This window comes from Embiotoca jacksoni, unplaced genomic scaffold (genome assembly GCF_022577435.1).
Source record: "Embiotoca jacksoni isolate LCO1_2020_lvr unplaced genomic scaffold, fEmbJac1.0.p SCAF_29, whole genome shotgun sequence".
NCBI classification, from domain to species: domain Eukaryota; kingdom Metazoa; phylum Chordata; class Actinopteri; family Embiotocidae; genus Embiotoca; species Embiotoca jacksoni.
In genome coordinates this window covers 788,913-810,866 of record NW_027185380.1, presented here as the reverse complement: position 1 = coordinate 810,866, position 21,954 = coordinate 788,913, and the positions used below count along the sequence as shown (strand labels likewise).

The 21,954-nt window shown below is 41.5% G+C and overlaps 1 protein-coding gene across 1 annotated transcript; it reads right to left on the bottom strand.

Annotated features, from left to right (window-relative positions):
* Positions 1-830: 830 nt before the first annotated feature.
* On the bottom strand, positions 831-21,321 carry scara3 (scavenger receptor class A, member 3). The gene is made up of 12 exons (XM_069161792.1): positions 20,804-21,321; positions 10,295-10,330; positions 9,398-9,442; positions 8,801-8,920; positions 6,693-6,773; positions 5,766-5,884; positions 5,374-5,618; positions 4,527-4,746; positions 4,001-4,089; positions 3,581-3,773; positions 3,313-3,490; positions 831-3,224 (listed from the first exon to the last, which is right to left on the bottom strand). Exons 1-12 carry the CDS (start codon positions 20,808-20,810, stop codon positions 2,731-2,733), a joined length of 1,827 nt encoding a protein of 608 aa, XP_069017893.1. The 5' UTR covers positions 20,811-21,321; the 3' UTR covers positions 831-2,730.
* Between the last annotated feature and the right edge of the window lie 633 nt (positions 21,322-21,954).

Below are 21,954 nucleotides of genomic sequence, written 5' to 3'. Positions count from 1 at the left end.
ATTCCACATGTGGGAATCATTTCGATGTGTCTGCTGGAGGGCCCCCCACCACACACACACACACACACACGCACGCACACACACACACACACACACACACACACACGCACACACACACACACACACACACACGCTACCACAAGATGGATTGAAAAAAAATAAAAAGAGGAGAAATGTTTTGAGTTATCTTGAAGGGATTTCTAAAGGGAGAATATATGCTGGATTTGATATTTTCCAGGTTCACAGATCAGAAACAGCAGCAAATTTTACGCCTTTTCTTCGAGTTTCCGAGGTGCAAACAGCGAGTGATTTAGAGCAAATGTTCCGAACTAACAGTTATGGGACCGCAGGAATAAGGGATTTCGGTGGACTCTTGCAAGGAAGTTTTTGTTGGAGATCAGGTTCCTTTAACATCCCACAAGGTCTGACATGCACTAAAATAAAAAAAAAAGTGCTGTGAAAACATCATTCAGCAGGACATCAGGGCAACCGCAGTCTTCAGGGAGGCGTTCATCTGTTTTCCTCAACGTCTGCTTGATAGTTTAAAAATAATAGTTACATTTAAATGGTTTGTTTTATTGTAGCACAAACCAGGAGATATTTAGCATCCATACTCTTCACGATCAACTGCAAAATGTAAATTATAGACCCCATTTTTGGTACCTATGTTAAATAAAACAGGGCATATAAAGACTATCAAATCATCCTCAAAAATCTAGTGGGAGGGGCCGACATGTGTTTTGAATTAATAATAAAAACCACTCCCTTTCCTTCACAGCGCAACAATAGCGCTGTGCTTTGGAAGTACAGTAGGACACCGACAAGGCAGAGACTGTTTCAAAAAAAGCTTTTATTGAAGTTCAATGCAAGCCAGTCGCATTTCATTACAACACCCAGATTTACAAAAAAAAAAATTGTTTCCCTTTTTGTAAAACCTTTTATTCTGATATATAAATGACTATTTGAGTGTCATAAAATCCAAACCCCTCCTGAACATTATCACCCTGTTATCACAGTTGTCTATAGTAGAAAGAAAAATGAACTTTTTAATTATTATTTTTAATTTTGTGAGTTTTATCGCCTTTCTGGCCCTCATACGTCTTATAGCATTAGTATGTCTACATATTGTGAGCCACCCTCATTTGCTTTCTTTCCAAGAGTCAGATCAGAGGATTGAAGCCACACTTATTGTTTCTGTGTAAGGAGGGGGGGGGGGGGGGGGGCGGGGGCGGAGTTAACTAGCATAGCTTAGCATAAATACTGGAAGCAGAGGGAAAAAGCTAGCCTGGTTTTCTTCTTTCTAAAAATCATGCCTGCTAGGACCTCTAAATCGGACTATTTATGATGTTGTAATCGCACATTGACAAAAGTGTAATTAAAGGGAGTTATGCAATGTCATAATTTCTTGACAACAGTTTTTCTGAGACACTTAGTAGCACAGAAATGCTTGGTGGAGGAATAACGTTTGTTGGGAAATAGTTACAGCACAACTACCCTTCAAAACGCAAAAATCATCTGTTTTTACATTTCTATGTATGTATGGATTAAAGATAAGTTTTAATGAGTGAGCATTGTAAAGATTCATGCTAGCTGTTTCCCCCTGCTTCCAGTCTTTGTGCTAAGCTAGGCTAATCACCCCCCTCCAGCTGCAGGCTTCACACAAACACACAGGAGTGATATCAATCTTATTTTCTGATTCACCAAAAGACAGTGAACAAACTCCTATTACGCTTCCAACCAGTTATTCATTTCTTTCACTTTTTCAATTTACAACAGCAAAAAAGAAAAAGTAAATGTTGCACACGATATAAAACCAAATTCAGACCGAAAATAAAGTCTTCAACTTTACTTCTTCAAACACAGACCACAGACCCAGTAGATGAAAAAGTCTTCAGAGGACCTGCTCTGAAATACCAAAAGATAAGCAAACTGATTTACATTTTTTTTTAATGTTTTTTTTTTTATTTTTTACAATTTTAAGAATCAATAAAGTGCCATCCATTAGAAAAGGATGTGTCAATAATGTGTACATAATGCAAAAAACAAGTGGATATTTTTCTGTGTCCATAAAGTAGTGCATGGGAATGTAAACTTTTGAGGAGTCCGGATGGAAAACACCACTACTTCGGTCCAAATATGTGGTTAACAGCCCTCCTTTTTATTCGGCCCCGAGAGGTTTTGGTGGCTCGACAACAACCTCAAACACATTCTTTGCTTCCAGTACATTCAACAAGGCAAGACTTCAAATTCAATAATGGGTGTTTTCTTTCTTCGTTTTTTTTTCATTCCCATTAATCTCATCTAGTTTTGAACTCTGATGTGTACAGTAAATTGTTTTAGGAATACTAATTTCCAGGTGAGCAGAAAGTGTATTAAAAGAGATACAAAAGTATGTGCAGACACAGTCCATTTTCAGCTTTTAGTCCTTTAACTTCTTAACAACAGTTCAGTCTGTGGGAGCAGTTCTGTTTTCTACGTTTTAGGACGTCATCTCGGTTCATTTCATGTGGCCATGTCATTTCATCTGGGGAATGCCTCCTTTAAAGCCCCAACTTGAATCTGATTTGTTGCATTTTTTTTCATAAAAGTCTCTATTGTCTTGCACGATCCAGTAGAAATGGATTTAATGCGTCTCCAGTCAAAATGAATGATATTCCTTGAGTTCATGTTTGACCACGATTCTTCAGCTTCTTTGTACCGGACGGATCACCGCAGACTCCATGTTCCTCTCTAGCGTCTCTTGGACCCAGCAGAAGGCGCCACAGTCCGCTGATGGGGGGTGTTGATGTGCTCATGGACGTACGGCAAGCCAGGAGGTCCAGGGGTCCCTGGTGGTCCAGTCGGCCCTACTGGCCCTCGTTCTCCCTTTGGTCCTGGTGGCCCGATGATGCCCGGTAGTCCTGCCTGACCCTGGAGCCCTTGAAACCCTGTGTTTCCTGGGGGGCCTTCTCTACCATCAAGGCCCACCTCACCTTTCTGGCCCTTCACGCCTCGTGGGCCCGGCGGACCGACGAACCCTTTTTCTCCTTTGACACCTGCTGCCCCTCTATTGCCAATTGGGCCCGGCTCACCTTGTGTTCCTCTGGGGCCAAGAGAACCCTTCTCTCCGGCGGATCCACGGCCTCCTATGGGGCCTCTGTCACCTTTGCCGCCAGTCAGTCCCATGGGTCCTTTTGAACCGGTCTCACCACGGTTGCCTTTGGGCCCAGATGGTCCAGGGGCACCTGTTGAGAAAAGATGGCGAGGTGAAGTTGAAAAATAAAGTGCTGTTCTGTTTGTTTGTTTTTTATCCACGGCAGACATCTACTGCACCTTTCACTATAGTGAAGTTCTTGATGAGCTGTGTGTGGAAAACATCCACCAGCTTCATCTCCTCCATCACCATGGACAAGTTCCTGACATCCACATCCAGTCGCATGTTCAGCAACATGTTCTGCTGCCTCAGCGTATCGGCCAAGTGGAGGAGTAACAAGACGGTGTTGTTCATGTTCTGCACAAAAGAGAGGAAGAGGATGAAGATGAAGGAGGAGACGGCGTAATAATAGATGAATAGCTTTGTTTTTCTTGTGTTTTTCACAACCTGTAGATCTTCTGTGTGTCTCCCGAGGCGACTCTGGCAGGACGAGCTCTCGATGTTGATGTACTTGTACATGCTCTGGACGTGGCTGACGGTGGCGTTGATGCTGGAGGAGATCGTGTCGATCTCCATGTCGATGGAGTTCAGACGGCTGTCCAAGGCAGAGAAACGCTCTCCCGTCCGGTTCTCGTAGTACCTGAAGAACACAGTTGAGGAGCGATAATACTCTTTTCGTGACAAAAATCAGGTCGCCACAAGGTTAACCAAATATTCTTTGTTTATAGCTTAGGTTCGGTTTTAAAAATTTAAGCCATCGAATTAGACTTGGTTTAACGTTAGGATCTGGAATTTAGGGTTATAATAAGCCTTCATATAGAGTTCATATAAATCCATGTAGCAGTACAATATGTATACGCATGTTACCTGGAATGGTAGTGAAGGTCATGCATGTTCTCCTCGTGTTCGTCCATGAAAGACGTCACGTTGTCGAGCTGCATCTGCAGGTTCATCACCTGCAGGAAACACCAACACAGCTCTACACACGTGTGGATACTCACCGAGCAAATGCTTTTTCCCTTGTCTTTGATCTTATCCGTACATCAACTACACAGGTAACCCAACACTTTCTTCAACTTTTAAAGTCCTTTAATGAAGTGTCATCACTTTCCAAAAAAACATTGCTGCTGTGAAAGTTTAAATCGGTCCCCGAACTTGTGTTCATGTTCAAGAGAACACACGAGAAACTAAATTTGGGATTTTGGAAGATTAGACCAGTCGTTAAAGGTACGAATAAATAAACAACCTGACATTTTGTAGCTCAATACAAGGATATATAGAGACAGAAATACACAAGTTAGATCTGTTGTATTCTCTTTCAATGCTTCCTATGCAACCAGATCCGTTCCTGAACGTATGTAAACAGTAAGTCTGACCGAGCTCGCCCACTGACCTGCTGAGTCAGGTCGTAATGCATGTCAATGGACATGGTGATCCTCTGGTGATCTGTGATGATGTTGTTCTGGAGGAAGCGCATGGTTTGCGTGGTGCTGCTCGTGTTGGACTTGATGGCGCTCAGAACTCGGCTGTAGTTCTGCCAGTCGCTGGTCAACTTGTGGAGGACCAGAGTCTCCTCGTCTGCTTTTCTCTGCAGGGCGTCTATCCACATTGTGCTGAAGACGCAGAGCGAGCACAGAGGACACGTGAGGGGAAGGGGATTAAACATTTGGCCGTGTTCACGTCGGTGTTTTTTATTTATTGTTAGGAAATCATAAGATGGGAATATGTGATTGGATTGAAATGTCTTAAAAAGTGGATGGATTTCCAGGAAGTGTTGTATGGACATTCATGGTCCACAGAAGATGAATCCCAATAACTCAGAGCCAAAAATGCATGAACACTTTTACGTCAGAATAAAATGTCTCAACAAGTAGAGCTGGATGGTTTGCCGTGAAATTCGCTGCACACATTAATATCCCAATTTAGGAAAATTATACCTACTTTGATAATCCTCTCAATTTTCATTCAGCGCCACCATTAGGTCAAAATTTTACTTTGTTCAACATGTCGCTGTTGACACCAACGACATTCCCATCAGCCTCAGCTGTACTTTGTGTTAACGCTAATTAGAAAACGTAAGCATGCTGACGTGCTGTACTAAGATGGTGAACACTGTAAACATTGGAAATATTACGCTTGCTTGTGTCGGCACTGAAATCTCCGAGACTGAGTGTATCACAGTATCTGTGTTTATACGAAACATTACGTGTTCATATGTCTTCCCTCAGCTTTCTATTCACCTGAGCGCCACCGTCGTGTTCACTTGCTGTGCCGTGGCTTTGACGTCATACTGATCTTCCGACAGCGTTTTCATCTTCTCTTCGGTTTCTTCGATAACGTCCTTCCAGCCCTCCACGCGATCCAGGTACCTTTCCAGAGACTGATTGAGAAGTTTGATTGACATGAGGTGGTTTTGAATGTCCCGGGTCAGCCGGTTGCTGGTGGCCCTTAGGGTTTCCTGTGTCTGGGAGGCCTGGTCCAGGACCTGAAGGGGACGGGAATCGAAGGGGGGAGAGCTCAGAAATGGGGGATTTGCAGAGGGTTTACTGCTTTTCTCTGTTTTTGTTATTATTAACAAATTGATTATCTTCAGCTTTTGAGACTGCTGGTCAAACAACAAGTTCTGTGTTACCTGCTCCTGTCCGAGTATCATTCTCTGGATGTCTTCAAACTCTCTCTTCAGCTTGCTGATCTCCTCGCTGTACAGAGTCACATCCAGGCAGCCTGAACAGTTAGAGGTGGACCTCACGTCTAAGAGGAAAGACAGGAAGGTGAGGAAGATGAAACTTTGAGGCCGGATGGATGACAGGTCTAGATGATGATATATGAGATACTAAATGGACACTTATGGGGCAAGAATGAACTGAACAATGAACAATCCTTAAATTAATTTTACACAAAAAACATATCCAATATAAGCCATTATAAGCTTTTTCAGTGACATAAAGAAACCAGATTTGGACACTTCTGTACTTCTGTACTGTAACATACCAAAGTAGCTCTACTTGCAATACACTGGCATATCCTCACATTTTAAACTGATATGGCAAACTTGTGATTATTTACAGAGTCATACGAAAGTCCAAAAATGACTGTCTTTTAGTCCTTTTTTGGGTCTCCGCCAACTTCCATGGGAAATATCTGGCGCTCTAACCGGGCCTGTGTGCTGCTTGGAGGTGAGCCGATACTGCACAGTGGATTTTTAGAACTTTTTCACCAAAAGCAGCTGCCAAAAGCTGTCCCTACGAGAACAATTCGAGTGAACCGAAACAGTGAAGTTGTGGGCCGGACAACTAAACGATGAGCTGAAAGTCGCTATTAAGATTCTTTAAGTTCAGGGGAGATGCAGAATTGGGTGATCTCTGTAGTTTTAAGAAATATTTAAAATCCCCCAAGTCAGAATGTAAATAAAATATTTACATTTTTCTCCAAGAAACTTGCAAAAACTTCTTTTTTTGGCAGAAGTTCAGCTATTTTGTTTGTTTCCCCGTAAATCTCTGAGGCTTACCAGAGTCAGTATAAAACAATGAGCATCTGTGAGTTCATGTGGTTACTTTACCCTCTAATCCTTGCTGGACCTTGGTGATCTTCTTGCGATAGACTGATTCCTCCTCTGACAGGTTGTCCACCTTCTTGAACACTAAAGACACAGAGAAGTAGGTCAAGTTTCGGAGCGATGTCAAAGGGTGACTCAATTACAAACAATTATTCCCTAATTTATGTTTCAGAGGAGGAAGAAACACGATGTACTGAGCTTTAAGCTGTCACAGTTTTGCTTTTGGGGAAATGGGGAATTAAACCATTAGATTAAAACAAGTAAAAACATCAGGGGAGGAAAAAAAAGGTACGTGTACGATAACGCTGCAAGCTGCCGAGGGGATGCGGAGATGATTAACATCAGCAGTGCCGTGCTGTTAACAGGAAATGGGAAGCATTTAAAGGAGGAAAAACAGGAAGTTGCAATTTAAGCCCTGACAATAAAACACGTAACGTTTTCATTAGCTAACAAACGTAACCAAAACACTGATGAACGATGGTTTAGCCAGCTGGTCAGGTCCTGCTCCCCCAACATATTTCCCCAGAGAGCGACAACAATTTAAGGAGTGTGTGAGCTTTTGTGTGTACAAGTTTACATTCACGCTGTGTGTGCGGTGTGTTTTCAGACATTTTCAGCATCCTAAACTCTGACCCCGGGGAGTAATGAAGACCTGTTCCATGTCGTGTGTTTGCATATATAAATGCTTCCACATGCGTTCTGCACATACCACCTGCTAACTGTGACAGTGACACCGAACGTGGCTCGTAGCTTCTGCTACAATGTGTGCAACGATGCTTAAGGAGCAATAAAAGTATTTAAATATATTATTCTGAAAATGTAAATCCCCCACTCTCTATTTCTGGCTATGATTTGCATGTCCCACAAATCTTTCCTTTCATGCAGCAATGAGTTAAAAATGTATTTTCTTCATTCCACATTTGTTATTTAACAGATTTTTTGCAGAACAGATCATTTGTTATGAAACAGATGCTCAGCAGGGAATAGAAAATCAAAGGTTTGTGTTTTTGCTTGTGTCGTGAAGTTCGGGGTTGCAGCCAAGTGCAATATTTTTTCTGTTGATACCGAAGCTTTTAGTGCTCTGCTGTTGTACAGCTGTTGTTGATGCAGAGCTAAACTAAGTGCTGTTTCTGCTTATGAACCATTTCAAAAGACCTTAATCTGTCATTAATCTTTTTGTTTGAAAAATGACTGAAACAATGACCAGAAATAGCTGTGGATTCATTTTTCTTGTTTAAATGATAAAATAATTGACTAGCTGTGGCAGCTTTATTATTATGACAAGACCTTAACTCACCAGATTTAAGTCCCTGTAAGTTCTTTTTGTTAGTTGACTCAAAATGCATCTGCTCTTTGTACAAGTTTCAGGTCCAGTTACCCAATTGTGTTACAAAGTATCACAAGTGAAAGAACAGAATTAAGTTCCCATAAGTATGACACAATACATGATAATAAATATAGACACAGTCAACAAAATAGATAGATAGCTGCCCTAATTGTGAATAATCCAATTTAATATTTTAATGTGCAAACAACTGATAAATGGTTGATAAATGATTCCTGTCAATATATTTGTGAAAACAATGGATGCTAGCAACATAATGTTCATCTGAAACCACTTGTGAACATGCAAAAGTTTCCTGCATGTGCAAAGATTGCCTGCACACAGAACAAAACTGGGTTTTATGTTATGTTTTGTACCTGCGTACAGGACTGTGTGTGATGTGGCCTCACTCCCTCCTCTGAGCCCCCCTGAACGGCAGTAAAAGATGAAGATTTACGGCTTTCAACCGGCTGATGTTAATGTAAAAAGCATCTGTTGGTGCCGAGCAGCTGTCAGGTAAAACATGGCACGCAGAACCCTTTACCACATTCATTTGATCTATGGGAATTAAATGGGCTGTGTTTTATTAGGGCGAGTAAAAAGTAAGTAGAGAAGTCCGACCTATTCCCAGAACAAGCCTGCTTCTCGCTCCTCATAATGCATGTGTCAGCATTAATCAGTGTAAATACCTGATGGATCTTAAGGCTGGACGCAGCAAACCTTAGTGCGTCTCAATCAATTTCATTTTAGGCTGCAGAGTGAAAATCAAAAGTCAAACTGAGCTCACCGAGTGACGCCAGCACTGCGACAGTAATGATGAGAAATGCGACAAATCCGTAGAGGACTTTGACGGCCAGCTGGAGAGAGTGGCTCTGCTGGCACCTCACGCAGCCACCTCTAGAACGACCTGGATGCCAATCAAATCAATGTAAACAGACAGAAAATCAATGTGTGTGAAGTAACGACTAAATATAAATCAAAAACAGATTAGCTCTTGCTGCTTGGATATGAACGTAACCAGCATGTGGAAGAAGTAGCAGTACAACAATATGAAAACGCAGATGAGCCAAAACATTAGTGAGTGACTTTGACGAGAGCCGAATCATTAAGGGTCAGGCGACTGATGATCAAAGCGTCTCTGAAACGGCAAGGCTTCCCAGCTTCCAGTTGGCAGTGATGAATGTCCGAGCCTCAGGGTGTTGGGGGATGTGCTGGAGGAAACAGTTTGCAACTTACTGGACTTGGAGTTCGTCCCTCAGTGGGTCAGAGCAATTTTGGTAGCTCGCAAAGCCAGTTTTGGCTCTTCGGTGTCATAGCATGACAGTAGAGATTTTTTTTTTTAAATGTCTGTTTGATGTTAGATTTCTGTGCATGTGGCCCTCACCTCTAAATGAAGGCATTTCCTCCTCCTCTCCAGTGAAGTCCTCCTCTGAAGAACGAGAAAAGTTGCATACAACATCATGTTTTACCACTAATGCAAATCTTTGTTCAATGGATGTCATTTTATCAATACAAAATATCATCACATCATCAACATATAGAGGAATACACTTAAAAGCATGCATAATGCAACCTTCAAGTCATAAGGGATGGATGATGGTGATGGCTAATATTTCCATATTTGCATTGACAATATTAATTCATATCCTTTTGATAGTTTGGTTTTCAGGGACTTTGGTATTGTTAAGCAGATCTGTGGTGATGATTATTATGAAATTACAAAGTTTTTAATCACTGTTGCATGGCGAGACTTCACAATAAGACTCAGTATGCAATATTTGATACCCAGAATCCCCTGTAAAGCCAGTAGGTCAATTTTGATCCCAAACATATTTCACAAACCTTTCTGGAGTTAACGAGCAGACCAATGAACTGATCAGCCCCCCAAAGGAGCTGATTGGCTCCTGATATACTGAAATTGAGAGGATTTGCTGTCACTGAATCTTTGTGAACCCTTTTGTAACAAGTGCTTTCCCAAATCCCATATTTATGATCCGAATGCTGATTGCACCTTTTTGAAGTTAAAAAAAAACAAACTGTAATTATGATAACCCCTCTATGACATGAATGCAGCAAAAGGATCTTGTTACTCTCTCTGAGACCAGCTAAACTGGTTTCTCATGACAACTATTAAACCTGAACCTCAAAACCGACTTGTCAATTTGTGCGTACAGCTTGTGTACATGTGGAAATAACTGAGGGTTGACTGACAATCATGTATAATTAACTGGTCGACATTCGTGGCTCTAGGCTCGGACCAACAGCACGGATTGATCATTACCTTTGAAAAGATGGTTCTCGTATCCACCATAGTTGTCTGCCAAAGAGAAAGAAAGAGAGAAAGAAAGCAGACATTTAAAAAATGAAGTTGACTGAAACTCAATTCTTCTGGAGCCACCAACAACTTTTATTACTTCTACCATAAATCACAGAAACCAGCTGCCTCGCAATCCATCCCCCCCCCCCCCGAAGTCCCTGCGTTGTACTGAGTGTGTGCAGCATGAGGCTGTTATCTCAGAAAAATGCATGTCTCTGCTCCGCTCACATGTTTTTCTCTAAATTGTTGCTCACTCTGGAGAAAACAGCCCCACAGCGTTGCAAAGTACGAGAGCAGATGTGGGTTTTGTGCACCGATTCTGGAGGGAGTATCGTGTGTGTTGTGAGTCTGAGGAGGTTGTCATCGCACGCTGGAAAAAAGGCCGCAGTTGAACATGACAGAATATAACCAGAGGGTCTAATAAACCAAATAAATCCAGTTTACTTTAAAGTTCCCACAATGCATTCGACTTCGTGTTTTCATAGCTGCATGTTAGCCGCAATGGATTTTATACAACACGTCATTAACTGTACGCCGTCCAACTCCACACCTGAGGCACCGCGGGACTGGAGGTGGACGTTTGGGAAACAGTCGGACCACAGGGAGACATTTTTCTTTTAAAGGGTTTGACGGGTTGCTGAGTAGCTGAAGAGAGACACTTGGAGACGTTACCATGCTGGCATTTATGCAAACAGTGTCAGACTGCTGAAACATTGTCATGCACCTAATCGTACTGAAAACGTTTTCTTTCCTTTGCACCTGAAAGTCTTTCACTTTGCATTCATGTTTCTGAGACAGATGTGGCACAACTCGGTACCATGTCATACATGTTATAGACCTGTCAGTCCACTGGAGGATGCCGTGTCAGGTTCACGTTTTGCCTCGCCCATAGGTGTGAAAAGTAAATTCCCCTCAGATTAGGCACCAAAAGTCATTAGTAGGTGTGAGTATTAAATATTGACTTTAGTAGGTGTAGGTTCGAACTGCAGGTCTGAAATGTTCCATGTGAGACTCACCTGTCCATCATGTGACTCGTTAGGGTCATGAGGGTTTCTTTCACTCTTTCAAACCATTAATCTTCCCTGGCTGAAATGTGTCCGCAAATATATCCTCAAATGAGCGTCCCTCGTCCTTCAGATGAAGGTGGACTGCTGAGTTGGCTCTCCTGTGTCGTCCCATACGCTTGTGGACCAGTTGTTTTGTTTCCTCGATGTACAAGTCTGAGCATTCCTGACTGGACTGAAGTGCATACACTACATCGCTCTGCTCTGCGCCCTTTAACAAATACAATGTTTAAATTGTGTTTTAATACAGGGGGAATTAGTTCATTTCATGAGATCAGGCTTTTCCATTCAGTCTTTCCATATCGTTTCACCGTTTGCTGTAAATCATCCGTTTCTTGGCATTGGATGACAACAACTAACCATGCAGATATTATCTGTTTTCAGGCATATTTTGGTTAGAATATTAATGTGTCAAACAGTACACACTTGTGTAATTCAAGAGAAACTGTGCCATCGTTGGAATCGCTTAAAGTAGTTTTAACTTAATGCACAAGAAATCTGCTGTCCTCCCCTAAGGGAGCAAGTTTGAAACTTTCCAGAGACACCTCTGCAGCCCACATGATGATGACTGGATCTGAAAACACAGGTTTTCAATGGAGTACTGCTTTGAGCAAACATTATTGAGACAGAACGAGTCAGAAGTTGCACTTCTTACTGGAAATGTTGCTAAAACCTAATAAGCAGATGCTTAAAGAGCTGTTTGGTCTGACTTTGTGTATTTTTTTACACGCTGAAAAATCAGCGTAACTGTGAACAAACTGTGGGTTTACTGGTTTAAACTTCATTTTGAGTCTTCTTATTCTGTTTTATTTAATTTCCCAAGCCAACACAAAATGTTGCAAAATTTCTGAAACTAAAATGTCTGATGTGGATCGATCTCTGTGGTTAACCACATCATCAGCTCAACATGGCCTCTGATAGTGAAAAAAACTAAAGGGAAATGATTGACAGGTGAATGCAACCAGCAGCCGCTTCCCAGCATGTCTGATGAAGGTTTGGGGGTCAGAAACTTCTGGTTGTACATTTCTTCAGGTTACAGATACAGACTTGTTTTAGTACAAACCTGTAAACACCTTCTCTGGCTGTTGGCTCAAATTCAAAAGTAAACCTCAAATAACCGTGTCCTAGTCACATATTGGGACAGGTGGTGGAACAAAGAGGGATGAAATGAGAGGATATGAATTTTAGGTTAGGTAAAACCAAATAAAGAAAAATGAAATCACAAGCTATATTTCCAGAAACAATGTTTTGATAGTACACTAGCGAATGCAGCGATGAGGTGAATGTTTATATGAGTCAGTGGTGGAACAGCTGAGGTCAGGTCTGGGTGGACGAGTCACAAAACACTGAGGTTGACATAATGAGGGAGGGAGGAGGGAGAGGAAAACGGGAGGAGAGGTGGAGAGTGAAAGAGAGAAAGAAGTGCAGGTCCACACAGAATATTTTACTGCAGAAAAGCACGGAAAGACGAGGAGACGGCTGACCTGCACATCCAGGGTTAGACTGACGGATACCTCACGCCAATAAAACATGACAACAGAGGCGACAGCTGTGTGGAGCTTCTTTAATTTGATGAGGCCAGTGGCAAGAAAAACATCACATAACAACGACCCGCAGCTGTAATATTAATTGTAGGAGGAATTGTATTTATTATTTGGCACCAACTGGTAAAAGCTGCATTAACCCTAACCCTAACCCTGTTTTTTAGCAACACTTTACTTTGTTAAGGACTACACTTCCTCCTTTGGACACCCTTCACTTCTCAAGATGCCCTTTTAATTTATTTCAACGACATTACAGTGTGTTATAATTTGTCAACTCATTGTGTAGCTACTTATAATGCTAAATTAGGATGACCCTCAGCTCTATCGACCATTTTACTACCGTTCAGCTCTTTGTTTTGGTTTTGTGACACACAACCTTTCTGTTGTGGTTCACTCTCACCATCAAACAGCAGCGGGCAGATGTTTCCAGCAAATAGCAAAACTCACTGAAGAATAACAAAGTAGTTAGTGAACCCTGTGGAGCGTTTAGCAGCTTAAAAGCCAGATAATAATGAAAAAAGGTGGCCAAAAACACAACATAATAAATGCTTCGTATCTCCCGGATGTGTAAATAGGCTTTTGTTTGCTACAGTAATATTTATCAGCTTCATAAAGTGAAAACATACCGTACATTGCGGTTACAGCTTGTTCTGCAGACCCCAAGTGCCCGAAGGACTAAATTTAACTTCTGTGAAATGTATAAAAAGATGCCAATAAAAATATAAACTCGTGACTTGTAATAGAGACAGTGGCACAAGTCGTGAGAGTGCGGTAAGATTGAAATAACAACAGTTTTCATGTCCCAATCTGGTCTAAATTCTGTTTCAGAGACTTTCCCACCCTGATTAAAATACATTTCTGGGGCAGATACTGAATTCCAGTAACTTTTTTTTTTTTAACTTTGTGGTATAAAAATGTCCAGACTGAACTGTTTGAATGTCAGCACATTATTTGTTATTGGAAGCTAAAATTCAAAATATCACAATCAGTATTCACCCTCAAACATCCACCGGCTACACGGTTATGTTTCTCCTCCCTTCGCCTCCCTCCTTCCTTTCACTTTTCTCTCATCGTGTTTTCACAGCTCTCAGTGGAAAAAGCCCTCATGTCTGTCTCGTTAGTGAGGAAGTCAACCTGTCCAACACACACAGAGCAGAACTGAGCTAATCTGACAGCAGCACAACACAGTCCTGCCAGGTCACACCTATACAGGCAGGCAAAGCACTGTGGAACTACGAAAAGGTATATTTGGTTCAGTGGAAAGATTTGTGTTTGAGAATTTGTCGTGCTTCAACAACCAACAACCCAAACGGTCTGAACGTCGGTACAGCAAAAGCATTTTCCCCTCAAATTACACAAACGTCTACCGAAACCATTCAGGCAACAAACTTTGCTTTCCTTTAACCGGGTGGGATCTGAAACCACCCCGCAACAAGGTCTTCATCCAACTTGTGTGAATTTCTTCAAACAAACTGTATCAACGGAGAGAAACACCTTCAGGGTTTGAAATAACTGCTGCGAGGTGGATAAGGAAGACGAAAAACAAAAACATTTCTGCCCAACAAAATTATACTTGCTTTTATCTTCTACCGCTGCAGGTCCCTCAATATTATTCAAAACATTATTTCTTTTGGACCTAAGCACCGACAAGTCAATTCTTAGGAAAATTCAAGGATTTACTTTGATGCTACATCTCCCTTATTCGCAGCTAAAATTGTATGTAAATTGCAGCCAGACAAGGATGTTATATGTGATGATTCTGTGGCAAGTTTTTCATTACTTCCACTGTCAGCAACACTATCAGCACTTGGCAGTCAAAATATCTTCAGGTTAAGAAAAGATCATACGGTTTTTACAATCAGGCAACTAAAACACTTGTGTGGTGTAGTTATGGTTATGGATGCAAAGTTGGACATCAACTGAGGGACCAGAAAAAAACTCTGATGTGCTGCAGTAAAGATGATTTACAGACTCAAACACAATCCGGACCGCCAAACCCGAATTACTTATGTAATGATATCCGATCCAAGGGACTTGTGTACCAGGAAATGCACTTAACTGTAACAAGAAGTAAATGTGGTATCAATATGTTTTTTGTGGGAAAGGCTTGAAAAATGTGTTAAATAAAACCCAGCAAAATGTAACGTTGCTAAACATGTTCCCAAAGCACTGACCGAACAGCGGATAATTCAACTGAAGTCCAACGCGGTCAGAAAATGACCGTATTCCCATACTGTGCCCAGAGTACTTGTGACAAATTGTATTATACAGCTATTAAATCTTATTTTGACACCTGGTATCTTAGTTTTGTAATTTAGCTGCAGAGATTAATACTATAAGTACTGTAATACGATCGAATGTTATTCCGATTACACAGTTTGTGTTTGAATAGTTCACGCCCTCAAACTGAGCACGAATAAGAAAAACAACTTTGGCGAAATAGGAACTACACAACATGGCCATGAGTATGTGGATACGTCAACATTACACCCACATGTGATTGTTCAGCATCTCCTTCCGAAGCCAAAATCATGAATCTGCAGCTATAACAGCAGCCGCTCATCTGGAAAGTTTTTTTTTTGGTCCCATTCACACAAAGGTCCAATACTGAGAAATAAGTCTGTGGTCCTGTTCATCCAATAGGTGCGGAAAGGTCAGATGTTGTGTTCGAAATGACATACTTCTCTTAGTACACTAACAAATGATGCTCTTACATATTAGGACTATTACTTGTGTAGCGCAGGAATTTCGACAGGGTAGTGTTGTTTCAAATCGCACACTGCTGTTCGGCACCGACCACAAATAACCTCAGCATGTGAACACATCACCCGCCAAAATATCTGCAGTTTTAAGTATTTTTCCCAGAAATGAATGTGTTTTTGGGTCAGCACACTCAATAAACACAAAAAGAAAAGCTCTTGTCTTCAGGAACAGCGGCAGCTTGCTTGGACGCCTTATTTTGAAAATTCTTCGCCCCTTCCTCTACATAGCCCAGATGCGATTAACACTTCTTTGTTGGACCGTTGTGCGTGCATCATCTGGGTACTGCATGTTTCTGTACTTGACAGTATGAACGCACTTATGCACTCAAAATAGCGAATGTTAGTACACAAGTAAACCATTTGAAACACAGCAAAGGTTTTTGACACCAAACTGGGAAACCCATTTCTTGATGATTGGCATTGCGCATGGAGGTATTGTATATTTGAATCTGGAAAAGGACTGCTCTAAACTGTGTTGAAACGTTACTCTGTGCTTTCCCTTAATCAAGCCCAAACCGAAGAAACCAGCCAGACATTTTTGTCTGCATACTTTCGACCTATCGTATAACTATGAAAAGCAACATTTTCTTCATGTGAATACCTTATCTGTCTGGTAAAGTATGTGCGTATCAGGCACAAGACAAGAATCTAGAGAGCACCGGTTATATTGTGCAAACAAGATGAAGAAATATCATTTTTTAGGATTTCAGGGGCCCATTTGTTGAGCTTTTAGTTGGTGTGATTGCTCAGTCATCATTCTGTATGGTACTGCATGTGGGCCTCACGTCCAGATGGTGTACAGTGGCCGGCCACAACACCTATGAAAACATCAGGGCCGGCAGCAGGTTAAAATAGCACGGACAGAACAGGAGACAGACATGTTACAGGCTGTGTTTGAGCACCTTTCTAAACATTTCTGATTTCTAATCTGTTCCATAAGAGAGCCTTTCAAAAATCTAAATTTAAATAACTGAATGCAAATTTAAATATCTTTTACCATTGGACCTTTGGTGTTTGCGATCGCAGCGCCAAGCCTGTACTTGAGTCATCTAACCATCAGCACCACTCCATGTTTGTGGTTCCTCTGGTGCGGTTTCTCTCAGGGGGGTTTTGGACTTTCCAAACCCCTTCCTCACCCTCTGCCTCCCGCCTACTCGCCCCTCTGGACTTTACTTTCGACTGACGATTGTGCAAATTGTTTCCCTTGGTGAGAAACATGCCCTGAATGTCCTCTGACCTCACCACATCACTCGCTCCATGAAGGGATCTACTCAGCAAATAAAGATGCCGGCTCGACATAAAGATGTATGGATTCAACACGGCTTACTGATGTTCTCTTTTCCTACGTTTGTTCATTGATGTTAGTTTGACCAGAAAATCTCGCTGAAGAAGCCTTAAGTGAAAGCAGAGTCCAGAGATGGGCTCGGCTCCAGGTCAGAGTGGAGGTCTTGACCACAACTCGCAAAGCCAAACGAGTCCCCTTTCCAAACCTCTTTTGACATCTCAGCCATTTAGGTGCCCTCCGACAGGAATGTGTAGTCTCCTCACAAGACTATAAACCCCTGGTATGATGTTGCTGCAGACTGCGAAGCTGAAGTTAAAGATGAGCCATTACAAGAGAATGTTCTTTTATTGTGGCCTGGCAGTGAAACAGGAGATTTTCGAAGTCATGATGCCATAAACACATCGAGGCTTTCTGAGGACTAAACGGCTTTGGACAGCTGTGCTGAGACATAGAGACAAGCCTGGCGAGGTTTACAGGGCTGCGAGGCCGAAGGGCGTGTACAGTATCCTTTAATGCTTTATTTTCAAGGCCTTTTTGGTATTTATTTTCTCTCAAATTTTACATTGCGATCACCGTTTCAGAGCTACTTTCCACAGAGATTCAATAAAAGTAAGGATGAAAAAACTTTTTTAAAACAAAGGTTAAATATCTGGTTCAAGTATGTGAACACCAGCCACGTCCTTGCATAAAATACCGGAACATTATTTCTTCTTAATCATCCGGGAGTCGGTTGCACCAGCTGTTTTCTAGCTGAAACGTAGCCAATGCATTCGGTTTTGCTGAATGGTAATTTGATGAGTTAAAACAAGTTGCTCCACACAAAATAGTTGTTATGTAAAGTTACATGTAGACATTGTTATCGAATATAACGTGGAACAAACTAGCAAAACTAACGGTAGCTTACCAGCAAATCGCCTGTTTATCTTAACAGATAAAGAAAATGGAAATTGCTAAAAAAAAGAAAATATTTTACAATGTTCTGAGAAGATTTTAAGTTAACATTCACAAAAATACTACAACTTACCTCAAATTGCAATTTTATGTCAATAATGGCTAACAATATAGAATTACCTAGGTTAGCATAAGGGGTACATCCCGCTTGATCTAAAAGGATGCCGCCAGTTCTTTTAACATTAAAAAAAAAAAAAACATTTTGGTGTATAATTTGTGGTGCAACATTATAATTTTTTTAATAAGAACAATATGCCCTATAGCATCAACTATGAAAAATACACCCAAAACAAAAGTATTTTGGCATAAGTGGCCACATAAGTAACATACTTCAACATCACCTGATTGTCATAAAAAAGTTAGATGAAGTGAACAAAAACTAGTTGAAAAATAAACAGCTACTCTTACTTATCAAACTAATGATTACGTTAATGTCTTAATTTAAAAATATATTTAAATCAACATTTTTGCACTGCTATGTTGGTAAAAAAAAAAAAAAAAAACAAGAATGAAGTCCAGGAGAAACATTTAGATTACGAATCCAAGCTGGTAAAAACCAACGATGAATTGCTCTCGGCACACAAAGAACAAGTCGATTCAGACGTTCAGTCTCCTCGTTCTGCTTTCAGTCCAAATTCAAGATGCTTTGACTGTAATGTTATTAAGCTGCAACAGCAAAATGGCATCGGAAACCAGAAAATCTGTCTTTCTCTGGGCCTCCTCTTCGCTCACTCTTTCCTTTTCCTCTGCCAGCTGTACACCTGTCTCCTGTCCTCCCGTCTACCTCCCCGTTCCCCAGCTCCCCTCTCCTCGACAGCCGTGTTAGGAATGCGTGAGGCAGCATGTTTTGTTCTGGTCGGGCAAGCCTGGAAACCACATTAACAGACCTCCTGTACTGTTTGGCTGAGGGCTGTACTGTATATGCCCCTGGAGTTAATTTGCTGTGTCGTCTCGTGGCTCATGTGAAGTCTCTCCCACTCAAAGCTCAATATACTCGTTAGAGTTTGATCTGATTTCTGTATATCTCTACTTATGAACCAAGATGTTTATTCATTTTTTTTTCCCTCTTGCAACATAGGGGAAATTTTAACACACTTTTTCATAGTAAACTTTAATTCAAGTTTCATCGCTTAGACATTTTAAGAAAACAAAGACTGCACTTAAATCTACAACCAATGTAAAAACAAAAGCTAGCAATAAAACATAAATAATACATTTTCAGCTACTTTCTAACGTTGACATTGTCGATTTCAAAAGAGCTTTTTAATTAGTTGTCAGATTCTGAAAACCAGTCCAGGATAAGATTTGCACCAACCTAAAAGTGGAGGCTAATTTATTTCAGTGGCACCTCCATCCAAAATTTGTGATAAGTAAACTAATGCACTTTGTCTTTTAACTTTTTTGCTGTGTGATCTACCCTGAAGTACAACGTGTAGTACCACTAGGTGGCAGATCTGAGCATTTTCATTGTGCATCATGTGATGATTGCATGGTTGCTGTAGTAACATGGTTTGGCCACGAACCAGCACAGAGTTGAACAAGTTACTTGACAGGCAGACCCTGCAGTTTGAAGGGATTTACTGAATATTCCAGCAGCAGATAGCTTTGCCTCAGTAAGCATACCAGCTGTTTGAAGAAAACCTCCAAATGTATAAACTTAGACAAATCGAGTGACCAGCAGTAATGGTCACGAAGCAATGCTTGGACAATTGCTGTTTGCTGGACTATTTCTAACATTATCTGACAATATTTTCTACTTTCTGAAAAAAAACACATGAAAATAGTATTCAATACTATGACTAATACACGCAAATCAGCTAACTTTCAAACACAACAAAAGAAGATATTTTCTGCCATTTATTCGATGTAGGTGAGGTTAGCACAAAGGCCAACTACCTTCAATAACGGATGAACGCTCCCAAATCAGAATTACTTTTGTTTTTAATCTCACATTGCTTGAATGCATGATTCAAACGTCACCACCACAGAAACCTGAAATATCATCAAAACAAAATCACACACTGGCAAACAAATGATCTGCAGGAATTTGTTGGCCAATACACTGGTTAAAAGGGATAATGAACAACAGGGGGAAGCAGCTTTTAGTTTAACAATAGTAATAATTTCAGCAACAAATCCACCATATTCCACTAACTGTTGGTGATGAATTTGTCAACACTTCTCAACATCTTTTCAAGCTGTTAATCTTCTGGTGGGAGGTTTTTATCCTGCTCCTTCTCATCCCCCCTTCACCCACTGTATCCTCCCATCTCTGCCTCTCACGCTGCAGGTCTGGGATCCATGTACGAGTCCCTGCCCTCTTCAAAAAGCCGCTGGCAGCTCTGCTTTTATGCCGTGTTGTGAAAACTCTCAAATTCAACTCTTGTGTTTTCACTCTCCCTCTTTTGAGGGGGATATTAAGTCAATCTGTGGCAGATCGGCAGGGCTAGAGACCATTTTATGTTTCATGAAACAGGGCTGCGGTGTGCGCACACACACGCGCGCACACACACGCACACACGCACACACACGCACACACACACACACACACACGTACAGCGATTTGAAGCTGACTGATCAAAGTCTCACGTCCAACAACAACAAACGCACACTTTCTCAGGATCCGCACTGCCAAGTTTCAGGGCTGATGAGAAGCATATGTGATCACTGGTGCCCTGTGCAGGTGCCTTCCTGCCACCAGGACAGATAGTGTTCCCATAAAGTGTTTTTCACACTGCAAATTCATTTAGGAGTTGGTAGGGAGGGATTTTTGGATGACAAGAAAGCAGAAAGGTAGAGAGTGGATAAAAGTAAAAAAAAAAAAAAAAAACTGCAAAGATACAACACTTAAAAGAAAGTCAATTTACCTTTCATGATGTCTGGCTCCAAAATACTGTGTTAAAAAGTTTGTCCTGTTTTGCTGATGCTCAGGCCAAAGTTGGTGTTGATTGCTGCACTCTATTTTTCCCCCACAATGCAAGCGCGGAGGAAAATCAAGAAGTAATCAGTAGTTTACGTTCGAGGTGCCAGCCGGCTCAGTCGTGCAACATGTTCCAGTTTTTGCCAGGAGAAAACCCAAAAGTCCCAAAGTGTCTTACTTCCACAGATCTGGAAACTGGTGCAAAGCAAGCAAAGAAGAGGATTCACCCACATCCAGAATGACAACAAAATAAAATCACCTCTGCAACTTAAAAAAAAACAACAACAAAAAACTGATTTCTAGATTATTTCCAAAAATCTTAAAAGGTCTGTCATATCTGAATAAAACAAGTCAAAGCTCCTCTAAGTTTTGAACATGTGTGTTTGCCTGCAGCTCTCTGGCATCATCCCTCTCCCATCCAGAGCTTGAGAAAGCTAAACCTCCTCAGACAGAAACCATGTGCAACTTCACAGAGGGAGGGAGGGAATAAAAATGGAGTGAGGAGGGATGAAGAGAGGAAAGAGGACTGGTTGGAGAGGCAGAGAGAGAGAGAGATGGGAGGGGAACAAAGAGATTGGAAAATGAGGGAGGGAGTGGAAATGGGACAGCGTGAAAAAACAAAGAAGAAAAGGGAGGGGAAGAGAGCGGCAGGGAGGGTCCCATGTGTTTTGTTGAAAGTCAGTTTTGTGGCCGAGGCTAATTGCTAACAAATGTTTGAACATTGTGGAAGGGGGCACCTTGAATATCTGTGGTGGCTTTGGCCTGCGAGACACGAAAAAAAAAAAAAAGAAGAAGTTTTCTATGCACACACGGCAACGCACGTGTCAAATCTGTAATCACTGTCTGGCAGCGGTCTCGCAGTCTTCTCAGCTCGACCACCGGTGTGTTAGACGAACAGCAGGTGTAGTTCTCGCACCGAAACGCACATCCGGCCATCCAGCTGACGAGGCAGCGCCGGCAGCTGGATGGCAACTTTGAATTTAAGCTCCTTTATTTCCTCTCGTGTTCACTGAGGCATTTTAATATGGCCGTGTACTATTAGATAAACAGATGGGGTATATTGCCGACTTTAGTTGGTGAAAGACGGGGCTTTACAAA

Coding starts and splice junctions, on each gene's coding strand:
- scara3 (XM_069161792.1), bottom strand. Junction 8,921..9,397: donor GGAAATGCCTTCATTTAGAG/GTGAGGGCCACA, acceptor ATTGGCATCCAG/GTCGTTCTAGAGGTGGCTGC. Junction 5,885..6,692: donor GGTCCAGCAAGGATTAGAGG/GTAAAGTAACCA, acceptor CTTTCCTCTTAG/ACGTGAGGTCCACCTCTAAC.